Genomic DNA, 20,596 nt, shown 5'->3' on the forward strand with positions numbered 1-20,596 from the left:
AACAATTCTCTTTTAGACAGCAGCTTTGCAAGTATGAGAGCTAGTTTGTTTGACGCATTTTGAGTATTATAATTGGAATTCCGCCATGGCTACTTGCGTTACTGGAATCAAGGTTTTTTATTAGCTTGGTAACATCACGCACAGATATTTGTATGTCGCAAAGCCTGTTTTCAGATATAGACAATACGGGGAATCGCGGCTATTATGGCATAGGGTAGAATTAGCAAAGTTCTTGACAAAGAGTTTTTCTTTTTCCGATGCTGACAAGATTACCTCAGGTCTATTAATGATAGTTGGGATACAGCACACACTTCTGATCCGGACCCTGTTTGCTATTTCCCATGACTCATGGGAACAAAGCCGCTGCTCAGCTTCTATGGATTTAACAGACTGAGCATAAATCTCTTTCGTGTTCTTTATTATCTTTTACAGTATTTGCTGGCATCCTGAAAGTGGCTTTTGTCTCAGTACAAGAATTGCGTTGGAAGCAATGGAAAAGGTGGTTTCTGTGCCCAAATGGCAGCAGCACATTCTGGAGAAATCAGGACTGGCTGTTGGGCTTTTCCTGGATTTTTTTAAAAGCTATGAACTCAACAAAGTCTACGTATACAATTTTTGCGGCAACTTGGTTGTTTTTCTCGAGCCATTTTCGACTTGATTTAAATTAAAATTCTGTACTCCTTTTGCTAAAATATTCGATGCTAGGCAGCGCTTTATTAGTATGTCTATTTTAAAATCTACTACAGAATAGTGTAAACGTTTTTTTGTTTGTTTGTTTTTGTAAAAGAACGCGCGGGCAGACATTTGTTCAAAATTGGTGAATGCATTTATTTGGAGGAAAATAGCAAGCGAATCACAAACCGTAAATTGATAACAAATTCCAATAATAAATTTTACCAGTAGTAAATACATTTAATAAAAAACAATCTAATAAAAACTATTAATTAAAACTTGAAATTAATATAATTAATATAAGCATTTGCATCTAATAAAAAAAATAAAATAAATATCGCAAATTCACAACTTATCTGCTTAAAGCGTCCATCTTCAATGCATAATTATCAAGTATCGTCTTAACGTGATACAGTTTGGCAGTTTGACTAGCGTGTCGTTTTAAAAGGTGCGAAATGTGAGGGGCAGAGAATATAATTGTGGCATCTCTTATGCTATATTTTGAATACGTTAACGAGATAAAATGGGTACGTTCTTTTACAAGAAAATATATTATACATTTATTAAAACGTAATCAAACAGAAAATATAAATTAAAAACTGAGATTATTAAAATAATAATATTTGCTGTTAATAAAAAATAAAGTAAATATTGCAAATACACAACTGATCTGCTAAAAGCGTCCATCCTCAACGCTTAACTATTAAGGATCGTCTTTCATTGATACAGTCTGCCTTCAACAAGTTAAAAAAAAACGTCGTAACGTACCACCGGACTAGCACATCTTATTAAGGGATACGAGATGTAGGCGCGGAGAATAGGATTGTGGGATCTCTTATGCTGAATTTTTAATAGGTTTCGGAAATAAAATTAGTTCATTCTTGGACAAGAAAATCTATTATACATTAAAAATAACACAATTAAAATTTCAAAACGGAAATCAATATAATTAATATTATCATTTGCATCTAATAAAAAATAAATATACCAAATTTACAACTTATCTGCTAAAAGCGGCCATCGTCAATGCATAACTATTAAGAATAGTCTTAGCTTGATACAGCGCTGCGTTCAACAGGATTTTTTAAAACTTGTAACGTGCCACCGGTTGGCAATTGGACTAGTGTGTCGTTTTAAGTGATAGGAGGTGCAGAAGGAGCAGAGAATAAAATTGTGGGATCTCTTAAATCAACTTGCGGTATAAAATGAGTACATTCTTGGTTCTTGCCGTTTTACCAATGGAGTGGGATAATCGAGAGTTCATACTGTTTTACTAATGGATGAGAAATGATTGTGCGTCAATATCATCGTAGCAGTAAATTACAGATGAGTGCGGATTGATAGATTTTTACCAATACATGGTGGATGATGATGAATCAATAATTTTGACAACGCATGGGAAATGTTTATTAATATGTTCATTTTCTTATCCGACAAAAAATATAGGATTACATTAATTATCTACTAGCGGGGTAGGGTACCCGGCGTTGTCAGAGTGTTTGGAGGTGTGTGTGGTCGGGGGGGTGTTAATGAAAACCTAAGAATAAGCGAGGTAAAAAAAGAAAACAGAAAACGAAAGTTAAAACTTAACTGAAAAATAAAGCGGGGGTACCCGGACGGTGGGGGGGGGGAGGTAAGCAAAACATTAGAATAAGCGAAGTAAAAAAAAAACACAAAAAAATAACGTAAGGCAAACGTGTGACCCTTGGTTAATAACTGTTGCCACTAGCGCTGCAGTAGATATATCACTGCTGAGGCATTCCTCTACTTGCATAGGAACCGAGTACGTTCTAGGATGGAGTACTGCTGCCACGTTATAAGTCGCATGCTTTTTCGTTCACAAGCTTTTTTTTCTCTCATAAGCCATAGTCATTTAAATTTTTTAAGTGGGATGTCCAATGTTTAATTAAGAAGTGCTACTAAATCATAAAAGTTAGATCTGATTAGGGTAAAATTTTATGCGGGAATTTGCAATGTATTCGTATTTAATAGATTTTAATTAAAATCGGAATGAGGATTCTAGACACGAGGTTAAGTACCATTATGTTTATTTTGATGTTGGTAAAAAAACAGCAAATGACACAAATATTTTCTGCTTAAGAAATTAGTTTTTTCTATTCTATATATCTTTTTTTCATTTCGCATTGTACTTTCTTTGGTTTTTTATTGTTCAAAATGCGTTATATAAACAATGCAGAAGGATTTCGATGAAATACATGAAGCCTCCCCGCCTATTTCCTCGATTTACTTTTCTTTCATGTTTTTCTGTTTACAATTTTTACAAATATTTTACGGGTGCTTTCAAGGGAGTCTGAATTTAAAACCATTTGCAATCGATCGGTGGTTGAAGAGTTTACCCAGTGTATCTGAGAACGAAGAAAATCCGTCGATTTGTAACATAGTGGATATGAACTGTGGGAAATATCAGCAGCAGTGAAGAATGGCTGGCTACAGAGTAATTAGTAGCAACAGAAGTAGCTGGAAAAAGCAAAATGGAAATTAGAAAGTGTGCACGAGAAGAAAGCAGGAGGAACAGCAAAAAATGCAGCTCGTGCTCGGGCAGAAAGAAAGTCGACGCCGAATGAGACGGACGTGAAAAGCGAAGATGTGAACACACTGGCTGTGGCTAGTACTCGGTCGAAAGAAAAATAAACGCAACCAGGTTAAAATAGACAGGTGGAAGCTAGAGACTTTTTAAGTGGTGCCGAAAGTAACGTTAATAATAATGTTTTATAAACAAGAAAAAATTATGACTCGGATTTTTGTTTATTTTTATTTCTTTGTTTGTAAATATAACGTTACACATTTTATCTGGACGACTGAAATAATATTTTAAATTTTACTTTGACAGGAAAGCAAAAACCTATTTCAAACTTTAATGTGATACAAAAAAGTAAATGCTATTTTAAATTCAAGCCAGACAGATAAATTAAACTACTATTTCAAAGTTTAGCGTGACAGAGAACTAAGCACACGTACCATATTATTGAGAACGTTAGATAATACATATGCATCATTAGCGATAAAAACTGTTTCTTATTTAAGCCTGACAGACCATAAAGTATTTTTTAACCTAAGCGTAATAATCATAACATATTTTTGCAAACTTAGAGGTGGTAGACTAAAACATGTCCTTTTCAAACTCAAACGCAACAGAGCAAACACATTCTTTTCAGACTTTTTAAAAAATTAAACGTGACAGATTGAAAAAAAATGTTTATTTTAATTGATTAGTGACAAACTAACGCAATCCTTTCCAGACCCAAAGACCAAAGAAAACGTTTTTTTTTTAATTAAAGCATACCTACTCTAATGAGGGAGGAAGCATAATTTAAAGATTCTTTGCCGCATCTAAAAAAAAAGAAAGAAAAACTGAAGCCTACGTTTTTTTTTTATGGAAGTTCTATTCGAAACTAAATCATGGCGAATTTCTCGGTCGGCAAGAACGCATATAAACCCTTATTGTAATACATATATTCCTCAACCGCAAAGTGCCTGGTTTTGTAGCCATCTTACCCAAAATACACTCTTTATGGGCGTTCTTACATTTAAAGGAGATAAATATTCTTCAAATGGTGGTAATGTATATAATATATTCTGCAATAAGCGTACGAGCGTCAGAAGAAAAGGAAGTACTTGCGGCGTGAAACTTTTATTTCCTAGTTAAAAAAAAATGTCTGACAATATTCACTTTCTCGGGTGCTTCAGATGCCGTCTATAACCATAAAAAACTAAATTTCATCGGTTCTGTTAGATTTTCTTGGTGAATGAACTTTAACTGACCCGCCCAATAACTTCTCTTTTATTTCTCTTTAACGTTATACTTTTATGTAAGAAATAAATTAACATTAATAATAAAGAGTGCTGTCAACGTGTTTTGGTCGACTTAAATAAAATAATATCGTTTTCTTTTTCACTAATGAATTAAACAATCACTGGAATAAACATTAAAATGTAATTCCGAGGTTTATGGTGATTTGATTGATTAGATTCACCTCAGAATTACTATTCTATTTTTGCTACTAAAATTGTTATACATATAATCGGTGTTTTTTTTTACATAGGCATCACCATTCATCAGGACTCAGCGGCCGCTCGAGGATAAGGATTAAAGAGTGTACAGTAGTCAATTGGACAATATAGTAATTGTTGGTAATGGAAATTCGGTAAATTCGTTACTTAAGTAGAACATTTCATCAAGAACTTGTATACGTTGGACTTGAAGACAACCATGTTATAGTCAACTGGAATGCAGTCAAACGGATATCAGTTCCAGAGACGTTAATAGTGGAAAGAGAAATCCTCAGGTTTGCAGTAATTTTCTACCTTCATGTTCATGCTTCGTCTGAAAGTAAGATGTATAATGCTTCTTCAGCTAGTGTAATATTTAAATTGTGATATCTATACACCTATATCTGTCTTTGTATCGATATTCATATTACATGCATCTGTTTTCTAGTGATTTAAAAATAAAATACAACTTTGTTATACATTGCATTCATCTGCAAGCGATCTCGTTACGTTAATTTGCATATTCTTTTAAACGTTCATTTTAATTAATTCCCTATTAGTTTTTTTCGGTTTTCTTATAAAATGATCATCTTTTATTAACTATTAAGTGTAATTATATTCATGCAGATATTCTACATGATTTATAATTGCGTAGCATTTGCGTAAAACACTTATAATAAACACAAACCTCTAACTACAACATGTATGCGTATATATATATATATATATATATATATATATATATATATATATATATTTGTTTAAAAAAAATTGCCTAACAAACACTTCCTAGAGTTTTTTGGTTTATTGACAGGAAACTTTATATATAGGATATTCCAACCTGTGGGTAACTTTATATTTGGGGTTTAGCCGGAGAAAATCGGTGCAAAATTGTGAAAATTAAAGAAATGGAATTTGCCAGGTGAAGGTCGAAAAATGCCATTACTAATATGCTTGGGTAACGTTATAGCTATCGATTCATGTTTTCATAGCTAAGGCATTTACGTTTAAGGAATAAGTAAATAGTAAACTAAATGTTTTGGTTTCGATTCTCAATTGTGGCGCATGACAATTTTTTTAAATATCTTAAATCATTACTATATATTGGGTCCAATATAATTTAATAATAAACGCGAAATCTGTATTAATCAGAATACCATATTTTTACGACTGGGCAATGCAGGATTACCTGCTAGTATGATAGATATATTTACATGTGAATCTAAATAAATTCGTCAGTTATTAAATATTGGTTTTGGAAAGGCTGTACAGCCCCGAGTGCTAACCGTCGGGCTATGACGCAGTAATTTTAAACACGCACGAATTTTTTTAAGGGATATTAATTTACTTCTGATTTTATATCCGTGCGGAATGCACAGGAGATTACCCTCTTTTTATATGCCCGAACATAATTTTATACTTTTGAGATTCAAAGCGAAACGTTTAAAGATAAAATTAATAAAGATCAATTACAAGTTAATAAAGATAAATTTTAAATTAAGAAAGAACACTTTTAAATCAAAAAAATCAATTTAAAATTAATAATGGACAAGTAGGAATGTTAAAAGCATCAAATTCAAAATTAAAAAAAAATACCCCGAAACAATGTCAGTCAAATAAGAAAATTGTTTCCATATGGCGATTTACTTTAATACCTGGTGCTCGGATTTCATCATTTATTTTTCTAGTTCTTATGGATGAACGACTTAGAAATAGAGGCGAAGTAAGTAACATGCACGCAGACAAAACGAAAGTCTTAATGACCCAGTCGCTTAGTTGATAAAGTACTATTCAGTTATGTTTTTTTCAGATAAAATTCAGTTGTAACTTACACTATACCGGAAGTGGGGGGTTCTTAGCATTATAAACATGCAAGCTACTTGATGTTTAGTGTGGTGTATAGATGCTTGCTGCAGACGGCAAGTATTCAATGGGAGAGTATTTAGCTAAGTTGAGAGAGATCACGCTAGAAATTGGCACTTTGAAAAATAATAAAGACACATGGCATAGCGGATAAAATACTTGGAAAAATCAGTTGTAAGTTACACTGTTATGGAGGTTGAAGATTTAATATTTAGTACGGTGGACACTCAAAAACACAGCTGAGAATCACTAAAGCTGACGGAATAAGAGCATGCAACCCACTAGATTAAATAAAGGGTGTCGTTCGAAATTCCGTGCGGATTCCCAAGTTCGATATAAAGACTCCCGAGTTCGAGAGAAAAATTCCCGAGCTCGACAAAATAGACCTGACGAAATCGGAGGTTACATAGACCGGCATATTTTAAAATAACACGCAAGATAAGACCAATAATCCAAATGAATCGAATAATTTATTTTTATTTTTATTTTTTTTACACAGAGATCACCACTTTTCAAGGCCCGGAAGCCACTCAGAGATAAGGGTTATTGCAAGTACCTTACGTTAGTGAGGAGATTTGATGAAGTGTTTACTTAAGGGGGCGGTTCATTAGGAATTTGTTTACATTAGACTTGAAGACATCCAAGTTGTAGTCCGGAGGGAAGCAGGCAAACGGAACAGAGTTCCACAAGCGTGCAGTTCTAAGAAAGAAGCTTTGTTCATGAAATCCGCGTTTTGATTTAGGCACAGATATAGAGTGGGGGAAATTTTTCACAGTTGATTCAGCTAGACGGGTGTTTTTCGTGAAAGATTGGCGAGGGGGGACCAGGGATTGGAGTTCAGACGAGCACCTGCCATGAAAATAACGATAAAACAAGGATAGGCTCGCAACGTCTCTTCTGTAGGAGAGGGGTTGCAGGGTAGAGAAAAGGGCATCCCCCACTAAACCACGAAGTCTATTTTGTACTCTGTCAAGGCATGATAGGCTGTTTTTGGCAGCTCCTGCCCAGATATGGCAACAGTATTCCATCCTTGGCCGTACTTGGCTTTCATATAGATAGAGAATTGCATCAGTAGTGAGATATCTTCTGGAGCGGTAGAAGGATCCCACCATCTTTCCAGTGACCTTGGCAACAGACTTGATGTACGTGTTCCATTTCAGATCAGGAGTAAAGGTCAAACCCAGAAGCTTGTCAAAACACGGGGCCTCACCCAGACGAGAGCCATCCATCACAATTGATGCCAGCTGGGGATCAGAGCGTTGATGATGTAAGGATAGGAGTTTGGTTTTAGATGAATTAAAGGTAACTAGCCACATCTTCCCCAACTGAACCACGCGCTCGAGATCAGAGGAGAGAGACTCAGAGAGAACTTCGTCATTTACAGCCTTTGATGTGTTGCCGTAGATGGTCGTGTCATCAGCATAGATGTCAACGAATGATTTAAGTATGTGTTTAGGGAGGTCATTGATGTAGATCAGGAAGAGAGTTGGGCCCAGGATTGACCCCTGAGGGACTCCAGCATTTATATTGCAGGCCTCCGATTTTTTACCATCTACCACTACTCTTATGAGCCTATCGGAGAGAAATGATTTAATGATTGAGAAAACATTGCCAGTTATACCGTAGCTGGAAATCTTGTGAAGTAGACCCTTATGCCATACGATCAATCAATGCTTATTTAAAAAAAAAAACACACAGATGCCTAAAGCTTTTATCATTTCCACAGTCGCCTGATTTGGTGTTATATGATCACGCAATCCGTTCATCCTTTCTTTTCTAAAGCTTGCACACCACGTCCCATTCCCGTTTTAACATAACTCACAGATGTCTCTACCATGTATGTCTATCAGCATCTACTTCCGGTTAATTGAGAAAGTTCGGTTTCGATTGACAGTTATGTATTCAGTTCCGGTCACCTCGTGGTTTGGCCATTTTGCGAGTTTCTGTGCGGACAAAATTATTGCAGATGATCACAAACTTTATTTTTACACTTATTTCACACATTACCTGTTTTATTTGTTAATCTGTCAACAAATCCTAATCACCTTTTCTCTCTCTCCACAGAGAAAATCTGTCATATGCATGGAGAACACGACAATATCTGGTTATGTATGGCGGGTAGAGGAAACTAGCAACACTACCTACAGATTATACGTCTAGTCCCTCTTCAAATCTATCAAGGTGAACTTCAAAATTTAAAAATAAAAGGTGAATTACTATTTTTTTTCTCTCGACTTAATACTAAGGTCTACTCGTGGATAATGATTAACGACCTGATATGGCTATCAGCTGAAAAATGAAAAACAGTGCATTGATCAATTGAATGAAGTATATTTGATTACTTATTTCCAATTCAATTCAGTTTATTTAACATGAAATTAAACAATTATGCTTCAATTGCCATGAATAGAAAGGCTGGTTTAAATTTACACAGAAGAGAATAGAGTAGCCTCAAATTGATTAAAATTATCTTGAATTGTGGCCTGATTGGCAGATTTAAGTTTTCTCTTTTGTGAGTCTATTGCAAAGTTCAGATTGAAGCAGTTAATCAAAATTAGCGATCAGTTTGTTGTGTTTTTCTTGTTGTTTTTTTTTTAGTTCTCGCAGAGACCTTTTCCTCTGGAACAGAAGTGAATAATAGGTATCACTCTATTTCATAATGACCATGAACGCGCTTGTAGGCTCAAATGAAATCACCGCATAATCGTTGATACTAAGAGGGCGGAAAGGTTAAGATTCTTGAGTTGGGTTTCATAGGGCAATTAAGAAAGACACTCGACCATTCGAGTAAGCAGTCTTTAAACTCTCTCCAAATGCTGAACATCGTGTATTAAATATAGTTTTATAGATCGTTGTAGGAAAAAATGGTTAAGATTAGATTTGAAGACGATCAAGTTACAGTCCAAAAGAAAGCTACCCCTTGGTATTATGTTCCACATTAGAAAACCTATGCAAAGAAACTCTATTCGTAGGATTTTAAAAGGTTAAAATATGTTAATGTACATTTAGCTCATCTAGGGTTTATTTTAATGATTTTTTTAATGTTAATAAGAAAATTCATTCAAAATTGAATTGATTTAAAATTCTACGTCTATAGTTTTCATTATAATTATATGCGGAGTTAAGTTACTTTTAACTGTTTTCAATAATGCGAATATGCTGAAAGTTTCATCTATATATATAAAAGCGAAAATGTGTGTGCGTGTGTATGTATGTATGTTCATTTTGGATTTTCGTCCGATTCTATGTACATTTAGTTGTAAATAATGTGTGAAGTTCGTCATCATTGTCTGCCTTCGGGACGTGAGTTTTTTATGTACAGACATTTTATTAAAAAAAAAAGAAAACTCCAGCCGTTTGAAACGCGGTTTTGTTTATTTGGATTTTTCGTCTGATTCTATGTATATTTAGTTGTAAATGATGTGTAAAGTTCGTCATCATTGTCTGCCTTCGGGACGTGAGATTTTGTGTACAAACATTTTGTTAAAAAAAAACTCCAGCAGTGTGAAACTCCCTCAGGCATTTGTCTATAAAATATTCCTATAGCAATGGAAAAGTTGTGACGCATTTAAGCTTGAAATGCTGGAAGCATGTAATAATTGATCTGCCATCATTATTTGTATCCGTGTGTGTATGTACATATATATGTATGTATGTTTATATATATATATTTGTGTATGTATATATATACCTATGTATATATGTATGTATATATGTTTGTGTGTGTATGCATATATATATGTTTGTATATGTATTTATATGTATGTGTATCTATGCATATGTGTATGTCTGTGTCTAAATGCATAGATATGTATGTATATGTATATGTATTTTAATATATGTGTATGTATATGTGCATATATGTGTACGGATTTGTAATTGTATATGTGGGTGTATATATGCGTAAGTATTTGTGTATGTATACATGTGTGTATGTATATGTATTATGTATTGTGTATGTATATATGTATATATGTGGGTATGTTTATAGATATATGTGTGTATGTGTGTGTATGCGTGTACGTATATATATGTATATATATGGTAATGGCCGTTTTCAGTGTCATGTCTGCATGAGTGTGTGAATTTCCCAGAACCACTAAAAAAAAGTCATGTTAGGGATCATGAACTTTAAGTGTCTGAGGGAGTGGAACTCGTCTGACAAGACGTTGCAATCATCATCATGTATGTATGTTCGCTTTTTTGTATATGTCTGCAAAAGGCTTTTTTCCGAGGCATTCTAGCTCGCTCCTTCTTAAAACATTTTAAATCGTAATATCTACGACTAAGAACGGGTCTCACGTGTGTATTTAATTTGACCGACTTTTACCAGCTCCCCGCGTCTTCGAAAAGCAATTAATTTGGCTGTCAGCGCAAAACTAGGTCAGACACCACGTCACTTCCTCGCACCTGTTTATTTCGCTTCATAACCCTTCACTTAACGCGTTTATCAGTTCCTCTCCTTTCGTGGCCGAGATGGTTAGGTTTCTGGCTTTTTCACCCTTTCATTTCCACCTTCGCGTCAAGACTTCGGGGTTAAATCCTACTAAAAAATTTTTCTCTTACTCGGCCAACGTTTTTCTTTTTTTTAACACACACACACCTCCAAACACCCGTGCAACGCCGGTACCCTCCGCTAGTTTATTATATAAAAGAATTGCGTATGTTTTCATGCATGTCCAACTAAAAGTCAAACACTAGACAAGACACCACACAAAGCAGATATATTATTTGTAATCACTTAGGCACGTTTTAAATGGCAACATAAACAAATTAATCAAGAGACGACATTTAATGTTAATAGTAGTGATGGTAGGACTCCAAAAAAATTCCCGATTTCGATAAAATTACCGATTCCAATTCCGATTAAATTAACGAAATCGTGCGAAAAGAACACCGGATAAAAATAATCATTTGCGTAATTATAGACTTCTTATTGAAGGAATTCATTAAACGATGTCAATTTGATTCGTATATGTGTTTGTCTTAAAAAAGACAAAAACAATGCTGATTCACGAGAATAAAATAGAAACATACCTAAGTTATAATTAAAAAAAAAAACAACTAACAATTTGTGTTCAAAGTTTCTTTTAGTATGACATTGTCCTGGAAAAAATATATAAAAATCTGCCAAAAGAATGTGACACGCCCGATAATGTTAAGCAAGTTATTTTCGTAGATCTGCGAAACTGAACAAGTTTCTTGTTGACAAACAGTTAATTGAACATTTTCAGAAGTATTACGGAAAATATTTTTCTGCGTTCATAAAAAACAACTGATAAACTAATAATGAATTAATCAATGTAAAATAAACATTAATTAATTTTTAATTAATGAATGAAAACAACATATTTGTAAATGAATTTAATCAATTATTTTCAAATAGAAGAGAATAAAAATCACACGGCTTACATTTAAAGAAGTTTGTTTAAAAAAAATCTTTTTAAAATTATAGTTAACAAAATACTAAAAAAAACTTTATTGAACAAAAATGACTTCCAAATTATAGAGAAAACATCCCAGAATAATTTTGAAAAAACGGAAACAAAATACATAGTTTTAGGTATAATCATAATTAAACGGTGAGGGAAATGTGTTTATTTTCTTGCCACCACTAGCCAGAAAGCTATTCACTCAAACTCCTTGGCTTAACGTTTACAGGTAACATGAATTAAAACAAACATATTGAAGGCATTGCCAAGTCTACTGCTAAGAAGATAGGCTCCCTCTACCATGCTAGAAAACTACTCGCACCTGACAGCATCCTATAGCATTACAAAGCCACCATTCGCCCATGCATGAAGTATTGGTGCCACATCTGGGCTGGTGCAGTTATCACTAATCCCTGATGAATTCAAAGTACTAATACCCCCTCCTCCTTAATATCTACCACTAACTCAACAATAAACACACGGTTCGAATTCTTGTAATGCAGAGCCAGTCCTCTTTTCCTTAGTAGAGAAAAAGAAGCAGGTTTTCAACAGCCGAAGAAGGTCGCAGGTTGCAGTGACCGAAATTTTGTGCTAATAACACCCAAGATGAGAATAATAGTCCGATGAATCAACATAACACAAGCATTCACATCTCACCTCAAAAATTCAGAATTGGATTATTGCCTATGAGTTTTGGATTTTGAAGGTTACTTACAACAAGAAGAAATGGTTCCCTTCTCAGGGAGTAAGAAATTATTATAAGGAACGTCAGTGCCCCCAGGATATGTTTCCTCATTGTTGCGGTTGAGACTTCGGATAAAAGAAATTGTTACGTTTGGGGGATAAATAATTATGGTTTAGTTAAGTTAGGCTCCATGGAGAGCAGTCTAGAAAAGTAAATTCATTTCTCAATCTCTATCTCTACTGTTATAGAAAAGTTGACTTTGTGCGTGTGTGTGTGAGTTCCTTCATCATATGTCCCGAAACGACTGAGCATATCTTTTGCGTTTTTTTTACAAATATCATTTATGTCTGGCAGTGTTCTTCAATATGTTTTGTACAGAAATACATCCGATAAGTATCGAAAATCAAAAAATATCAATCTTAAATACGCTTTCTCTTTTATAGATTAAAAGGAGAATTTTTACAGTGGAATATTTTACGTTACACCGGCGAAGGGAAATAATCACACTTGCCACTTTAGCGGGTTTCCCGCTTGATCTGGAGATTTCGCTTGCAATCTAAGGGGTCAAATTTTGATTTCGTGGTTACCGTGTTTTTTTATCGAATATTTGAAACCCATAATAAAAGATTTAAGAAAAAAAAAGAAAAACAGCGCTTGAAAATACTTTAAAACATAAGCTAAACTCATTCAAGTAGTTGGAAAAGTAGCATGTATTGCATTTCGTAACAATTATTTATTGAATAATTATTTTCTTTTCGCCATTTTTTCGGTTAACCATTCTAAACTCGCTATATAAAAATCATTTTTTTTAAGTATATCTTATTGTAATGAGGCAGTCCACCCTGTGTAGATTAACATACGATCTAAGCACTACTCTTAATTTAAAAGTATTTATTCACTTAGTAAAAGTGTAGAAAAATTAACAGTCGAAAATTATTTTTAAAAACGCAACAGCAAAAACGCAACAGCAAAAACGCAACAGCAAAAACGCAGCATCTACTGACATGTATACATTAAGTTTTTTTTTTAATTTCAAAATAGTTTGTTCCAAGTGGTTTTTACACACTGAATTAAAAAAAAAAAAATGGCGGCGTACTGCTTAACGAGTGGTGCGGCTTAATTCCTGAAAAGTTGTGAACAAATGATTATTATACCACTAACCCTGACTTGGAGTTGCACTCCGAAATTTAGAGTTAGTAATAGTCATATACTTTGTATACAATTTTTCAAGAATGAAGTCACCAACAGTTAAGTGAAAAGCAACCAATTATTTGTTGTAAAGAAAGCTAAAATGAATGAAATAAAAACACAAATCAACACAAATCAACACGTATGAAAAATAATTGAATTTTACTGCGTTTTTTATAAGGTATTTCTTCATTTTTGTTATTGTTTACAATTTATCGATTGCTAACTATTCTACACTTTTACAAAAAGTCAACATTCATGATTTTACTTATTTTTACTAACTTTTCAACGTTTATTATTAAATTTAATTGCCAGCGTGAACCAACTACTTAAGGCGCATGTACGTTAACAACTCAGCGAAGTTTATTGCGTTTATTTGTTAGCAAACATTAAAAACAAACTCAAAGTTTTCCACATAAAGAAAAAAACATTACTTGCCTTCCTACGATAGCAAGGTTAGACACAAGGTCCTTTTTCAATGTAGTAAAAATCACACTACACCCGAAAAGAGGTATTCAGGATTGGAGCAACTTTTTTAATCCTCAGTGTTAAAGTCTTTTTTTCATTGACCCACGATAAAAATGTTAGAGTACAGTATTCGAACAGATATTATACTTTAACGTTAATTTTATTTAGAAAAGTAAAAAAATGATATACGTAAATCGGAAATAAAAATATATTGTAAAATTGGCAAATATATAAATCGTAACTTTTTTATTTCAAAAATAATCGGAGCAGTCAAAAATATACCCGATTGTAAATGATGGTGGCCAGGAAAACTAGTGCCCAATTTAATTCAAAGTAACACTCTTATTTCTAAGGCTTTTTACAGGTTTAGGATTCAAGACTTAAGCATTTTCTGTTTTTTTTTCTATTGGAGAAAAATTCTATATGTTATACCTTTTCAGGTGATTACCTGTAGTTTTATGACACGGCGAGTCAGACTAAGAATTAGAGAGACATTTAAGATTTCTTATCTGCCCCAAAATTTAGAATGTCCAGGAAATTTGGAATCATTTTAATAAGCATTTATATGAAATAATTCAATTTAAATTCTAAAATATTTTTGCCGTATATTCACACGTAATCGTCTAAAAAAACAGAATATCATTTTAAAGTGGGATAGCTTAGAGTGTTTTATTTGCTTTTTTAACATGGGTTTAATTTTTTTTTTTACTTGACAAACTTCTTAATCTTTTCTCTTTGTATATATTCTCAAAAATGTTAATCTTGTGATATTTTCGGTGTGCTATTTTTACCTACCTTCCTCATTCTCCCCTTCTCTACTTGTTTGTTATTGTAATTCTGATCATTCTCTGTGTTTAACTCGTTTATGGCAGAAACATCAGACACAGTGGGTTGCCTGTTGGTGAGGAAGAAATAAATTTCGTTCTTTGCGGTGCTATTAGAGGATATCCAATATTTGGTTTGTTTTTTCTTGAAGAACAGTTTCATGATCTTTTACTGGTGGTGTTCTGCAAAGTTAACAAGCATGTATGGTTCGATAACCGTATTGACCAGTACTTGATTCAAATATATTTCCTATTCCTACCTTGGCATTGAAATCCCCCACAAGTAGGTTGTGACTGGATTTACTGGTAAAAAAAGAAGTTATCGACATCATCATAGACCATCCTCACCTCTTCATCTCTGTGGCCTGCTGTTGGAAGATAAACCTGGATGACATTAATGAGGTATTCTTGTTGATACGTGATAGTGAGCTGCCCCACTTTGTCTGAAACACCATTGAAGTTTGTGATGTTTTCTGAAATATTCTTGTTGACCGCAAAACCGACACCATTGTAAGAGGTGTTCTCACCCTTGTATGTGGTGTCCGTTGTTGTTAAAGATAAAACATTCTTCCACCTTACGTCTGGTTTCACACGCTCATATACCAGCAAATTTAATCTTCTGTAGTTCATCCTGTAAGTCGGTAGACAGTGATTCTTGTTGTACGTTCCAATGTTCAATTTCCAATGGCAGCCTGTTCGAACACAGAGATTTTTCGCACCCTCAGTTTTGTTGTAGTGTCGTTTGCTCTCGGAAACGATGGCTCAAGAAATGCTGTGGACTGAGTGAAATGATAAAAGAAGAATGAATAAGAATGCCTTTCGTAAAGGTTTTAGCAGCTTAAAATATATACACGTGTTTGGCAAAATAAATATGGCGGAATCCTTAGTTCCGGCCAAGGGGAATAACTATGATTCATTTCCTGAAGAGTTACAGTAATTTATTATAACATTTTCCCCTTCAACAATAATTAAGTATGGAATTACAGAAGTTAAATTTAGTCTGTTCAGTACTAGGTTAAAAAGTCCTTATATTTACTCGGAAATCGCCGCATTCTGCACGATCACCGCACTGACTCACAGGGATTTTTGTTCTCAGCATCCACATCGTGGCTAGTATGGATATGTTCAGTATCAGGTAAGGGATTCTTCTCCTCCACGTCGATATAGTTTTCGTCAGGTGGAGGTTCTTTACGGGCTTCAGGGCTTGCAGCATTGTTTTCATCGTGTTCGTCTTCTTGGTTTGAGGAGTTAGGGGCCAGGTCTCGCACATTGACAGTAGTTTCCGCACCAGAAGGTAGTCGTACATGAGCATAGTAGGGGTTGATGTCTAATAAGTTAGCAGGGGTTACTGGAGGGTCGAGCTTACTAGACTTAGTATGGTTTCTGACATATATTGGGCCTGGTTTCGCCCAAGTGGGAACAGAAGTTCCGGAGGAAGATCTACGACTATATTTGAACATTCTCTCATGAGGATTCGTATTGGTGGCAGTGCATAGTAACGACCTGATTGAATGGAGAGCGTTTGGTAGTATATCTTCCCAATGAGGCAGTTTCATGTTGCTAGAGTGTAAGGTCGTTTGGATGGCCTTCCATAAAGTTCCATTGAGCTTCTCAACTTGCCCGTTACCCTCAGGGTGATACCTACTTGTTTTAGAGGTGGCGATACCTTTGCCACGTAAGTAATCTTTGATTTCTCCTGCAAGCTAGTCGGCAGCCCGGTCAGTGTGTATCATATCGGGCATGCCAAAAATAGCAAATAGTTGGTTAAGGCAATGGATCACGGTTTTACTAGTCATATCCTTACAGGGGAAGGCAAAGGGAAAGCGAGTATATTCATCAATTATGGTGAGTAAGTATTTGTTACCACGTACAGAAGTAGGTAAAGGGCCTTTAAAGCCGATGTTTAGTCGCTGAAAAGGTAGTATAGCCTGTATGAGTGTTCCTTTGTTACAAATGGCAAATTTAGGTTTCAAATACTGACAGGAGAGGCACGAGTCTGTTATGTTTTTAATTTGTTCTAAAGAGAAAGGAAGGTTTCTTGTCCGGATGAAGTGGCTGAGTCGCGTGACTCCAGGATGGCACAGTGTAGCATGCAAGTCGCGGAGGTCTTGCAAAGTGTGCGTTAATGCAGAGATGCGAGAAAACGTATCAGCAGCTGTATTTTCCTTTCCTGGGCGGTAAATAATGCTGAATTTGAATTGTGATAGTTCGATCCGCCAACGACATATATTATCATTTTTAATTTTTGATTTTCTCTTATTATCGAACATAAAACTGACGCTCTTTTGATCTGTAATAACTTTGAAATGTCTCCCGAGTAAGAAGTGTCGCCATTTTCGAAGAGCTTCGACAATCGCAGCAGCTTCTTTTTCGACCGCGTGATGTCTAATCTCGTTCGGGCTTAGTGTCCGAGAAAAGAATGCAACGGGTCTACCCTGTTGGTTCAGCGTAGCAGCAATGCAGGATTTACTGGCATCAGTTTCCACTACAAATTCTTTGTCCGGGTCAACAGTTATAAGGGTGGCATTACTTAAGTCGGTCTTCAGCGTCTGAAAAGAATTTAGAATAGACGTAGTGGAAACTCCCTGTTATGGTTCAGCGGCAGTATCTTATCAGAAAAATATCGAATGAATTTACTATAGTAAGAGAACATACCAATTATTCGTTTTTGCGACTGTAAATTTAGAGGCGGTGGCATTTCAAGGAGTGGTTTTAGCCTCAGGTAATCAGGAGTAATTTGGTTGTTCTGGATTGTGTACCCAAAAAGTGTGATAGAAGTAGTAGAAATGATGCTATTACTTTGGTTGAGTGTGATGTTTCATTTTTTTGCTACATTATAAAACCTTTGAAGGTTGTAATCATGTTCTTGTTGACCCTTTCCGCATATCGTGACATTGTCTACATACACAAAAGTATCTGTTAATTTTTCTCTTTCTACAATGCCATCGATGCGTCTTTGAAAGGCACTCACTCCATTAGTGACTCCAAAAGGGATACGAGTAAATTGGTAAAGTTTTCCATTTACTTCGAATGCTGTGTATTTCCGATCGGCGTGACTAATTGGGATCTGATGGTAAGCAGACTTCAGGTCAAGTGTTGTAAAAACGTTGTATCGAGCTATGTCATCAATCATTTTAGTAATGTTAGGCATGGGATAGGCATCTAGTTCTGTAAATCTATTTAGGGTGTCGCTGTAGTCGACCACCATTCTTTTTTCTGATTCTCGTTAGAGGTCACTAAAACTTGGGCTCGCCAAGGAGATATAGAGGGCTCTATTATGCCTTCCCTCAGCATTCTGGCAGTTTCCTCTTTAATGAAAATGTTGTCAGTGAATGAGTGACGACGAGATTTGGTGGCAATAGGGGTCGTCCGATTAGAAAGATGAGAGAAGAGGGGAGGAGGAGAAATTTTGATACATGGAAAACTGTTACTCTTACCCATCGCTCCAATAACAATTTCAACGTCACAGTTTTATATTGTTTTAGAAGGTCTTTTCCGACAATCATATCCGTGAACAGGTCCTTAATTACTTCCACCGTCATGGCGTGGTGTTTTTTACCGTTTAGAGGGATGTCAACAACAGTTTCGCCGATGATTTTAACATGATGATTCGGGTCCGCCAATGCTACGGTTTTCAGTTTGGGGATAACAAAAAGTTTCAGCTTTCTTGCTGTATTTTTGCTAATGAACGTCTGCCGGAGTCTACCATAGCATTCACTACCTGCCCATTTATTTCCCATTTGGTGTAGGTGATGTCTTTGGCACCCGTTCCTAGTCAGGAGAGATTGGAGGGGGAGTCCGGGTCGTACAACACAGCAGCAGGAGAGGAGGATGATCTACATACCTTAGCCCAATGGCCATTTTTTTTTTACATTTTCTACACTCGGCATTACGCGCAGGACACACCGCCCGTGCATGCTGTGTGTGCCCACAGAAGAAACAAATTCCTTTTTGTAATGTATTTCCTTTTACAGCGGCTAAGGGAGTTTCTTCTGGTTGAACTACGGTAGCTGTTACGCTCGGGTGGTAATCGAAGCTGGCCGTATGCTTCTCCGCTTGTTCTAGGGACCTAGCCACTGTAAATGTCTCTTGTAGCGTCGAGAAAGGTTTTTCAAGTAGGCGCTGACGGATAGACGAAGACGAGATGCCGCTAATGAACGCGTCCCGTATATATTGTTTTTTGTTTTCCTCGGCACTTACCGCTTGAAATTCGCAAGATTTAGCGAATACTTCCAATTGTTGCAGGAACTCGTCGATGGTTTGTGTCGGTTTCTGTTTACTTGTCAGGAGTTGATGTCTGTTAAATACAATGTTTGTTGGTTTCATATAAATAGCGTCTAGCGTTTCTATGGCGCCGTTGTAATCTGTGGCGTCGCTTATAATTTCGAAAATTGTCGCCGAGACAGAATTGATCAAAGCGAAAAGATTTTGCGCATTGTTTTCGATTTGGCCGTTATTTAACGTGCGTAGATAGTATTCGAATGTTAACTTCCAATGTTTGTATATTTTTTCCGAATTCGGAGCAGTTGGTTCTGTGCTAAATCTGTCTGGCCGCAGTAATTTGTCCATTTTTTTTTTAAATTTTTTTACATTTTTTTTTTATTTTAAGCTGATAAAATTGAAATGATAAAAGAAGAATGAATAAGAATGCCTTTCGTAAAGGTTTTATCAGCTTAAAATATATACACGTGTTTGGCAAAATCAATATGGCGGAATCCTTAGTTCCGGCCAAGGGGAATAACTATGATTCATTTCCTGAAGAGTTACAGTAATTTATTATAACACTGAGGGCCATTTTTTAAATTTCTGTACGTCCTAGACTCGGAGTTTTGCCACTCTCGCCACGTATGGTCTGTGGGTTGGCGAGGATATTTAACCCATACCTGGAGGAGTTTGCTAGATGGTCGTTGGCACTTGGTGCTAACCCGCCCTTAAATAGGTTTTGTTTTTACCCCTGTTGTGTGTCTCGCCACCCTCCTCATTTTTTACTCCATTAGCAAATAACAAACCACACGGCAAACGTTACCCGCGAGAAATGGAGTTGAAATTAACATTTATATAGAGCGTAAACATCATAAACGGCTAGTGATCTGATGACTTTATAATCATTTTATTTTATATTTTATAATGATCTGCGCATGTAAGCTAAGGTGATCGTCTTATACCAACTTAGAGTGCTCAACAATAAAAACCGAATTCTTAAGGAAACTTACATTATTATTACTATAATAATTTTCATACATATAGACACTAGTGTTTCATCCTCTCGGGAGTCACCAGTGCAGATGAGTTGCGACTACAGTCGGTCGGAAGATTCAAACTGTGCCACAAAACCATCATTGACTTCATAAAGTAAATAATGTGCTTTAATCGGTCATATCTCACACACACGCACATATAATTAATCAAATCTTTAATTTCTCTGAAAAGTAAAATATATTTGATTAAAAAAA

The 20,596-nt window shown here is 35.4% G+C and overlaps 1 protein-coding gene across 1 annotated transcript; it reads right to left on the reverse strand.

Annotated features, from left to right (window-relative positions):
- Positions 1–18,914: 18,914 nt before the first annotated feature.
- Positions 18,915–19,712, reverse strand: LOC145246450 (uncharacterized). The gene has a single exon (XM_080108070.1). The coding sequence runs from the start codon at positions 19,710–19,712 to the stop codon at positions 18,915–18,917; it is 798 nt and encodes a 265-aa protein (XP_079964196.1).
- Positions 19,713–20,596: the final 884 nt, after the last annotated feature.

Source organism: Euprymna scolopes, chromosome 24 (assembly GCF_053919585.1).
Source record: "Euprymna scolopes isolate OS-2025 chromosome 24, ASM5391958v1, whole genome shotgun sequence".
Taxonomy (NCBI): domain Eukaryota; kingdom Metazoa; phylum Mollusca; class Cephalopoda; order Sepiida; family Sepiolidae; genus Euprymna; species Euprymna scolopes.

Bases quoted from the DNA above. Each gene is read 5' to 3' on its own strand.
- LOC145246450 (XM_080108070.1), bottom strand. From the start codon at position 19,712: ATGGACAAATTACTGCGGCCAGACAGATTTAGCACAGAACCAACTGCT.